The 10995-nt window shown below is 40.3% G+C and overlaps 1 protein-coding gene across 1 annotated transcript in view; it reads left to right on the forward strand.

The window, feature by feature from the left end:
* T265_07679 (hypothetical protein) overlaps positions 1–10995 on the forward strand; it is a gene marked incomplete at both ends in the record, with an annotated part of 40450 nt that extends 29455 nt beyond the window's left edge. Inside the window, 2 exons of the mRNA XM_009173258.1 lie at positions 8851–9007; positions 10841–10995. Coding sequence (XP_009171522.1) covers positions 8851–9007; positions 10841–10995 — 312 coding nt within the window. The remainder of the gene's footprint in view (positions 1–8850; positions 9008–10840) is intronic.

Here is a 10995-nt window from a genome sequence, read left to right on the forward strand (position 1 = left end):
ATAATAATAATAATAATAATAATAATAATAATAATAATAATAATAATAATAATAATAATAATAATAATAATAATAATAATAATAATAATAATAATAATAATAATAATAATAATAATAATAATAATAATAATAATAATAATAATAATAATAATAATAATAATAATAATAATAATAATAATAATAATAATAATAATAATAATAATAATAATAATAATAATAATAATAATAATAATAATAATAATAATAATAATAATAATAATAATAATAATAATAATAATAATAATAATAATAATAATAATAATAATAATAATAATAATAATAATAATAATAATAATAATAATAATAATAATAATAATAATAATAATAATAATAATAATAATAATAATAATAATAATAATAATAATAATAATAATAATAATAATAATAATAATAATAATAATAATAATAATAATAATAATAATAATAATAATAATAATAATAATAATAATAATAATAATAATAATAATAATAATAATAATAATAATAATAATAATAATAATAATAATAATAATAATAATAATAATAATAATAATAATAATAATAATAATAATAATAATAATAATAATAATAATAATAATAATAATAATAATAATAATAATAATAATAATAATAATAATAATAATAATAATAATAATAATAATAGTGAGAAGCCACCCCATAAAAGAGGCCATATACTTCATTGTGCGTGACGCAAGAAGTATGTATCTCACATAGGGTTGCTGTGTAGCCCATTTGAGCAAGCGGACATATCTATGCCTGAAGTAGACGATACTCATCAAGACGGGGGCGGACCATAAAAGAGGCCATATACTTCATTGTGCGTGACGCAAGAGAAGAGTATCTCACATAGGGTTACTGTGTAGCCCATTTGAGCAAGTGGATATATCTATGCCTAAAGTAGACGATACTCATCAAGATCAACGGGGGCGGATGAACTTTAGGGTTTCACACTCAGTCACGGTAATAGGAAACTGCACAATTCTACTCAAGCTCAGGCGTTTGTGTGTTATTCCTTTCGGTCAAGTATGCTGAGTAATTTTAACCTAACCGTTTTTGACTTGTCTATTCGATTCTGTAGCATGTATCACTGCATCCGGTGCTTCTCGGATCGTAACCACACTAGAAGCGTGGGTCATCGAAATTCCCTCATTCCCGATTTGTTCCGGAAAATTAATTCAGTTTTAGTTGCGTTCTAGTGTCCCAGCATCCTGGTTGGGAGACCACAGTCATCCGAAACAATTAGTGGTAGTACATGCACGCAATATTTCCAACAATATCTGGATACCTGACACGTCTCACAAAATGAATGCTGTCCACAATCAATGCAGCTCTGAATCGCTTGGGAGTTTTGGAATAGCTCTGCTTTGACATGTGTCAGAAAGCTGAGAATGGTTGGGAACAGTTTTATTTGCTTATCCCACTCCTCTGACATGAATGAATGAAAGATCGGATACTTCGTGTTCACCATGGAATGATACCTCAGACCTTCTCTGTGGTAATTTGAAACGACCCTTCAAAATACTGCACACTGCAATCTCAAAACATCCATTGTTTTTTCTTGTGACAAAAGTTCCAAGGTAGCAATACTTGAAGCAGTAAACAAGGTTGGAGGATAAACTCAGAGAGTAAATAATTCGCTGGGTCCACCAAAAGGGCATTTGCCTTGTTCTCTGTAGGCTCCTTTTGCCCTCCATTCATAACATAATTACTGAGGGATTTGATGGAATACGAACTGACCGCAAACACTCAATTTTCCGAACTATCCAGCGTTTTTCGCGCATACTGGAAGAATCTATGTATTTGTAATATGGCAGATGGAATAAGATCCGAAAATCTTGTTCGTTGTGCTGAATATATATTACATTATTTGGACTCGAGTCATCGTCGTTCAGCTGTAACACCCTTCCTGTGCCTAGCTGCCATGCCACCCGAAGGAAGCACGAGGCTATGATACTGCCAGGTTGTCCAAGCCTAGACAGGGGAAGCAGAGAGGCAGAGGTCGGGTTCGAACCACGTACCTTTCGGTCAGTAAATTTGCGCTCTAACCACTTGATCCATCTTGGAGTTAAGTGACCCGTCTGGGGGCAACTCTTGACATTCCGCTCCATATTTGGAATGCAAACAGTGACGCGGTTTGGGGTACTGGTGGATATTCATTGGCTGAAATATGTGTGTTTTGTATTCTCACTATTGTGCCTTGACTACCATCGCGTTGAAAAAATCTATCTCTTTGAGTTTGTACATCAAGCAAAGTGGGTCTTTGAACTACTCAATGTGAGCAGTGCGATTAAATCCAAAGTGTCTACCAGTCGATATGGAAGTTCGAAAGCTGAAGATACCAACACTCAAAAACAAGTAGTCTCTAGAGAACTACTGGAAGAAATTGTACAAAATTTACAATCTCCGACAAAGACTTAACTGATAGACATTGAAAAATGAACAAAACTGAATGCTATGCGACAACATACAGTTTCACAAAAGGACAGCTGCTTAAAATATCAAAGCTATACAGGCCCCAATTCATCAGCCAAGAAATAGTTTTGTGCAGATTCAGAATAGAGATCCTTTAGTTGTCTAAACGTAACACATTAATCATAAGGTGGCTGAAAACTCTTCGACAGCAGTCTTACGTATTATGTCTAGACAATATACTGCCCTTCCACGAATATCGTACCAGCTGAAGAAGACAGTCGTAAAGGAGAGATTCAGCTAGATTTTGTGGGGTCTCTTGTTAAAATCACACTGGTGTGAAGAGAGCATATGGAGAATCATCTAGTTATGTTACTTGGACTGTATGCAACGGAAATTCAAGAAGAGGATAGCGACACTACGGTACCAGAACAGACACCGTCTTTTGCTGCCCTCCCACTGTTTATGTATTGAGGATATGGAATCCTCAAATCTAGAAGAATGGTCTGGATTCATGAGGACGAAATTTCAAGGCTTCTCAGGAAAGTAAAGAGAATAACCAGCATGTGACTGCATTCCAGAAAATTTGTTATACGATAGCTTTCTTACTTATTTGGGGATCAGTCATTTGGCCAGTTGACCATCATCTGGCGAAGTATTTGTGGTCACCTACGTAAAACAGTATGATCATTCAACAACAATCTAACTATCGTAATAATTCCACACCTTACGACAACAAAAGAGGTTTCGGATGTGAAGAATCTGTTAAGGATCAAGGTGCAGCGAAAGTGAGACTTACGGATTGCTCTCAGATTCCACAGAGTTGCGTGCACCGTTGATTGGTCCCGGATTGACCGGAATATTTTGGTAGTTGCTAGTCGTTTGCCCCTGCATTGCCGTTGTATGCACCAGGTCAAACTTTTGACAGTTTGGAAACTTGTCAGTCAGAGCAAAACGCGCCGCATCTGAATCAGTCAAACGAACGCCGGACGGCGGGGAAGGTGATGTTGCTGTTGTTGCGGTCGGTGCTGACGCTGGAAACTCACTGAATTGCCCCATTGACGGCTTGGCGCATCAGCCATCGTCAAAACGAACGAAGAATAATAACACTCTGGGGGGAAATAGTCGATGCTGTAGGATAAGATGTGTCAACAAATCCCGCTCCGATTGAAAATGATCACGCTGCGTTTTCCAACATTCCAATGGCGCCAGTTCTATGCATGTGGTTCAACCTTATGTGAGCTGTGGACAATATGGAAATAACAACAAGGGATTTATTAACGAGTGTCATGGACGAAGGAGCATTGTTTTCCGGTGAGAAATGTGGGAATTTGGTGACAGACAAACCAATCATTAGACAGGTGCTTTATATTAAGTTGCATTATTTCAAAAGCTGGACGACCTATGCCATTCAATTGACGATACTCGCTTGGCTCTTCCCAGTTTACAGTAATGTTTTGCCAACATCTGCAATTTTCAGACTTATTTATCATGCGCACGCACACACACAGAGAGAAACTAACAGAGAAGACTTGGTATTTGTTTTCCCGCGACGTTAACAGCTGTGTCGGGAAAATTACACATTTCGCGGGACTGTTTTGTTCCATCGGGTGTGGTTAAACATCCACTTCGGTTTTGCAGGCAAAGTAGAAAGAGAAAATAAGAGAACCACATAATTTGTTCAAAGGTTGGAAGTCGACTATCCCGAGATGCAGCCACAAGCTGAGCAGTTCAAACTCATCGTAAGTAGCTTACAAGTTGGAAACGTCTTTGGAAGATGAGTTATGCCAAATTCCTTGTGCGCTTGTTATCGCACATCATTTCCCTCATTCCCCAGGTTATACCAAAATGCAAGCATTCAAATCTGTTGATGTACCTCCTTTAGCGGTTACAAACCCTCAGAGATATAGCTGAAGAAAATGTTTATTCTTTAATTACTTTCAGAGACATATGTATAGCGATAAAGTCTGCGAGATCAGTGTGCTGATATCATGTCGTGTATATTCCAGAGTTAATCCGTTTATTTTGTCAATCCCCAACAAGATGGTAAAGCTGTAGTCAATTAGTTTTTTCTTTCGTAAAACAAGGAGACTACCAAAAACACTGATAATGTTTGAATGTGACACTAGCTTGGGCAGTAAGAATGACAGGGGCACCCGGGCTGCAAGCGACTCAGGTCACGCACCGGCTGACTCTCTCAGCAGAACTTCACTTTTATCAGCTCTATTGAGAGAGATGAAAAACCAACTCAAAGTTGACATTTTAAGGAAGATAACATGCTGAAGTTTGGTTCTGAAGCCAAGCATGATCTTTCTCACAAGCATGTCTCTTCATCGTCTTATCCTTATAAAAGTCCACTTGCTGACTAAAGAAAATAAACCCATTATAGATGAGTACTTCATCAAACAGCGTGCAGTGGAAAAGCATTCTAACTATATCCTGAGAAAGCTACGTGATTTCAAAATATAAGGATTTATGCAAACATGGTCGCGTTAATTAAAAAAGAATGGCGAAAACAGTGCCAAAATGGCAAAGATAACTAAAGGACGCTCATGGAGCTGCCGATGTCTGGTAAATCACTGCGGTATCAATTGCCTCTGGTGCTGATGCGTGAAGAGGATTGTATAGAAACTATGAATTGATTCAAAGCATGCACAAAACGGAAACCGGTGGAGGTATTTTGACAGAAATGTGGTAAAATTAGTCAGACTATGAGCTTCAGTGAAACTTTATTGGGCTTGCTGTGGTTGGTGAAGGGAAAGATGGGTTGAGTGTAGGACACCGCATTACAGAATGAATTAAAAAGCATTTGGATTACATGAGTTTAGCGAGTTTTGTTTGTATATTGCATCTTATGTAAGTGGAAACTTCCGTACACGATATGTCTGGACACATTATTTTTTCCGTGTTGAACTAAAGAGCCTGTACGCATAATGGCTCAGTGGTTATGGTGCGAATTTACTGACCGGAAGGTCAGTGTATCGAACCCTATCTCTGCCTATCGACTTCCCTTGTCTAGGCTTGTTCAATCTGGCAGTATCCCAACCCTCGTGCTTCCTTCGGGTGGCATAGCAGCTAGGCACCTAAAGGGCGCTACAGCTGAATGATTTATGATGTTGGCTTGAAGCGCTACCAATTAATTGTCGTTGATTCTGTCTTTTGCCCCAACAGACTTTATTTGGATAACACAGCTCTAGTAAAATTCTGTCACTAACTTGGGCACTTACGAACTCAAAAAACCTACTTAGAACACCTAAAGTTAGCTAATACTCCATCATACCAATACAGAAAGCTGTGAGAAAACACTCCGTCAGAGACAAACTTTGGTATCACACGAAGAAGTTTGCCCCACAGCAAAAAAGGTCAGCGGTCAATAGGCGGAAACGGTATACTCAGAAGCCTCTGATTTGAGAGGAATGTTCTGGATTTTACAATCCATTCTAAAACATGGATTGTGTAGTTTAGAACTCTATCAAATGGGCTTCGATAGAAAACTTATTTAAACATATGGAATCTTGTTAAAAATGCTCCCCAAATGGGCTTGAAAAATAGCAAATGGGAGAATAGAGTGGGAAGTAAATGCTCACACCATCAGTGCTTACCCTCACTTTGCCAGAGTAATCGACCTCCGAACGGACTTCACCAAATTTACAATTTCGACCAGCGTGCTTTAATCCACTAGTGCAGACTAATCTGCGACGACATGTCCGTCATGATCGAATGCAGCCTATTGTCGCACTTAATGAAAACCGACTTGAAATCGAATGGCACAGTTGAACAGGATAAAAACGGGATGTCCGGATGCCAAAACATCCTGCCTTCGTTCACAAGATAAACAGAGATCACCATGACTATCAACCACCCGAACTGGTCTGTAAACAATCAGTTGGTTTGTTGTGCTTAAAGCAAATTAGCAGTAATGTTTGTTTAGAGTGCTATTTGTAGATGGCACCGGGGGTTGTACAATAATCAGGGTCATTCAACTGGCCAGTTGGTGTTATTCCGTGGGGTTTACCTACACACAGAGGCGTGCACGGACCAAGTGCATAGACGTTTGACGGAGTTTATTTACTCGCAAGGCATATAACGCAGATTGAATCCGCTTTGCCAGATTTTTCGCTGCTCGAAATGATCATCGCCATCAAATCATTCCCGTTACTGCTAGGTCCAATTGTCCATACCTAGGTATCGCTTACCCACCGATGATGTGTGAACACATCAAAGACGGGTACAGATCTGAATGTGCTGTTCAATTCACTGCTAACTTATATCTAGTCCACTATGCAAAGCCGGGCCACAGTGTTCCAGACAATGTATCAATGAACGGTGTGCGCTAGCTCAGTGTTCAAACGCCTATTTAAAGTATGGCATTTAAGGGCTAAAGTGCATAAGTTGACCACAGACTGAAATCTGAAGCTTTGTTACTCCTGAACTATGCAACCACTCACCACGTTACTTGTAACAAAAGTGTGGTGCAATTGACCCAGGATCGAAAGCAGGCCACTTGTGTCCTTGAAACAATACTACACGTGAGGATGGGGAAAACCCTCTGAGAGTCTACTACCGTGTTTGTTTTTCTAGAATCCATCAGACGAACATCGTCTCCCAATTTGCCACAAAACTGCTTTGTATTTGCACACCTTCTCTTTGAAACAGAATAAAGAAACTCAATGGCTGACGTTTACGTTGCTATGTGCACAACAATGAGAAGGTACGATTCCACGCCGGCCTCCCACATACGAAAATGATAACACAAACACACTACCTATAAGTTTGCTGAAAACTCCCTGATAGCTCCTGACTGGTTCCGCCCTTCGGTGCCCATCTCACATAGGTTTAGTCCCCTAATTTCCGTCCCAAATGAACACCAAATTGAACGCCATATATCGTTCCAGTTTTCTCCTTCATGATGTCAAGTGGTCGTTCTTTAGCTAAAATGCGCAATGTGTAGTGTTGACATCAGTAGCTAAAACTCCCAGGCTATGGAAAGCTCTCATTAGAAGGAAGTAAAATTTGACGCTAATGGAAAGACAAATACAGATTATAAAACCCCCATCTATGTTTTATTGTCAGCGTAGCAAGAGGAACGTGCTCCTGGAATGCGTAATTGAAGTCTACGGGGTGGATGGACGACTGTGTGAAAATTAGTCCGTTTAAGATTCTGACACGCCGTGATCGAAAAGGCCAGGTGGCGTTCGACCTTAGTTTTCACCACAGAAAGACTCCGTTGTGAAACATGAATTCATATGGCGAAGCTAACGTTCACTGAAACCGGACACAAACAACAGAGAAAAACTAGACGGCTTAGAAAACGTTGGTTCAGAAAAACCGAACCGGGTCTCTAATCTGTCGAATCATAAGATGGGACTCGAGCCTCGGGTGTTATCCAGTACACTCAGCCAAGCTGCACAGGTATACACCTGGCCATTATCAACGGACTCGTCCAGCTCAGTAGCATCGTAAATGCAATCGTGTATTTGTGATCTACATACGTACATGCATGTACACACACACACACGGAGGATGTCGGTGTCTGCAATTGGCCTGTTTGATGGACGTCAACACAGACAATCGTCTACAATCCGTCGGGAAGTGTGTGCTTTAGTTAGTGCCTGCACATATAGTCCTCCATGTATTTGTCCGTGAATGAAATAGTGTTGGGAAAAGGGGAATCAAGCGGAAAAAATCCGCATATGTCGTTTCTTGCGGCACATCACCTGTTTGTCATTTTTCCAGGAGGCGTGACAACCATATGTGAGACTATGTGGGATAAAATACCGAGCTGATATGGTCATTTATACGCATGGAAGGCGTGAGTAGTGGGAAACACTCTCCGGATAGAATAAACGTGTATGTTCGCGAGTGAATAAAGTAGGTGAAACATCTTAACTGATCCACTAATGCGTCAGCTGCATGCTAAAATTGAAGCGTACTCATGAGTTTCTCCATTGACGGGGCTGACTTGTCAGAAGACGGGATTCTGATAAAGAGGACGTAGATATCTGACTACGTGTCGAGCCAGAAGTGTCAGGTTGATACAGCGAATTTTTCCGTAAAAAATCTTTCTCCATTGACGGGGCTGACTTGTCAGAAGACGGGATTCTGATAAAGAGAACGTAGATATCTGACTACGTGTCGAGCCAGAAGTGTCAGGTTGATACAGCGAATTTTTCCGTAAAAAATCTTTTGTTGTATCCCAGTACGATTAACATGTACGCGCTTCGGTTCGAGATGAAACGAAAAGGACGTCTACAGCAAGCTTAGTCGTAAATTGATTCGTTGAAGATCGGAAACTCCTGAAAATGACTTGTCCTAAGAGTGAAGTATTTTTTACACTGGTAAGCAAAGGAAAATTTGATTCTGTCCTCCATAAAGTACCTCATTATGTTCGCCCATTTCCAGGTTTGGGTCGGCCCAATCATACCATTAAAGATGACCGCTATTCTAAGTCAGTGTGTATCACTCACGCCAAGTTCTTCCTCACCACGAACTAGAAATGGTAAGGAGCTGGCGGACGAGCTATGGAATCAGCACATTCTCTCTCCCCACCCGGGTACAGGTGTCTGAGAGGAAAACTCTTGGTCTTCACACCGTGAAATCAACATCTATTGTCGCTTATTAACAATATTACCTAATAACAGAAAATTTCTTTGGCTGGAGAAAGTTTCCAGTCGGTGAGTTGCGCCATTTAGTATTTCAAATTCCCGTTTAAAACGTTGTACAACCGCCTGATGCCTCAGTTACCTTCTTGTTGGTGGGCAAGCAAATATGTATGCATGTGATGAAAATGGCAAGCGAATCATCAACAGCAATCATCTCATAGGAAGTTTCATTCGATGTGACGTCAGCGGAAGGTTAAAAAATCGACAGTATTGTGAAACACGGTTTTCTCACACTCAAACTGGAACAGAATCATTAACACGGTTCAGACAGAGATATACCTACTAAATATCTATCAATCTGTCACTCAACCTATGAACATAAATTCACTTGGTGTTGTGGAGCAGCCATCGACACTTCTGTGACTGAGTCGCAATTCCACTGGCTTCTAGCCAGTCACCGATCCGGGGAGGATCAATAATTTGGTACTGTTTCAAAATCGAACGCATTGTGGTCAAGTCAGGCGAGTTAATACTGCTCATGGATCTGTCGTCCTTTTTATCTCAACATAACCAAAACCTCAAGGAAAGTATTATCATTAAAAACAAAACAGTAGGATGGAAGTTAAGAACAACTTCAAACATTGTGATTTAGTCGGCTTCTGCCTGTGGTCGATCATGGCAGTGGAATACTGGCTTCGAGGTTACATGCCAAGGCGAAAACGTGATAAACTTTCTCGAGACCATTGGTATAGGTTAGGCAGTATTTAAGTTTGAGTGTTCGTGTAGTTATGGTTATTAGTCTCTCGGGATCACACAAGAGGTTCCAAAAAGGTCAGATGTGGCAAACGGTTCTTTTGATTAATTTGCAGCAGCGGGTGCGAAGAATGTTGTGTTCAGGCCCGTGACACAAAGAAACCACGATAACGAAACAAACACATTGATCGACTATAACATTTGACGACAAGACAAATTGCTAGTCTAAGTGGAGCGCATTCTTGACAGTATTGTAATTAATTGCACAGAAGCATAAGGTCAACGGAAAAAAAGTTTAAATAGACAGCAACGTCGAAAGGATTCCGTGATTTATGGTTAGGGAAAAAGAGAGGTGGCGCATTATTTCTCCCGGAATAATTTCTGTGCACAGCTGGCGAGTTATGCAACAAATGAGTGTGGAAGGCATTCCTACTGAACCATGTAGTAAGGAGTAGAATGATACACCCAATTGCTTGATGCCTCCCCATTAACATACAAAATTCTGGCTCAAGTACTTCCCCATTTTTACAGATATACTGCTAAGTATCCACAAGAGGCTTTTTATCCCTTATATCAACGTGGCAGAAAGCTACTGCTGATACGAATATAGGATGAATTTGGCCAATCCATGTTGGCCTCCTAAGCGAGTCTCATGCTCTAAGCCTACCCACTTGTGCACTCTGATCTCCGGCAACCACAAAGATATCTGAGCTCTTAGCTCGCGATAACAGCGTATTCAAGACGCCATACAACTTGCCTTTGATTGTGTCAGAGCTACATTCAGTTGGGGCGTAAGCAGACACGACGGTGACCAGTTTCCCGCCTGTGAGACCACTTCACAGACGTTGCCAGACGAACCACACAGAGGCGACTATCAATGGGTATTCAGTCAAGAATCCTTCCGCCTAGTAACTAAGACTGGTACCAACCCCTGCACATCCTATGGATCACGAAAGGTGCACAGCCGTAAGCGGGTGGAAAGAGATAGGGTGGTTGGCTCAACTGCTGCCTCTTGAGTTCTTGTTTCTGATCTATAGAAAGAAAGTTAATACCCGGACCGTGGAGGAGGGCTGGAAGGGAAAAGTATGTGAAAGAGAATGAACGTGTCGTCAGCACTAATCTGCTACGTTTATCCGCCCTGCTGTGTGCAGCAATCAAGGCGACCCGGTCGATGGCACCACCCGATGGCTGA

The sequence above is a fragment of the Opisthorchis viverrini genome, assembly GCF_000715545.1.
Source record: "Opisthorchis viverrini unplaced genomic scaffold opera_v5_180, whole genome shotgun sequence".
NCBI classification, from domain to species: domain Eukaryota; kingdom Metazoa; phylum Platyhelminthes; class Trematoda; order Opisthorchiida; family Opisthorchiidae; genus Opisthorchis; species Opisthorchis viverrini.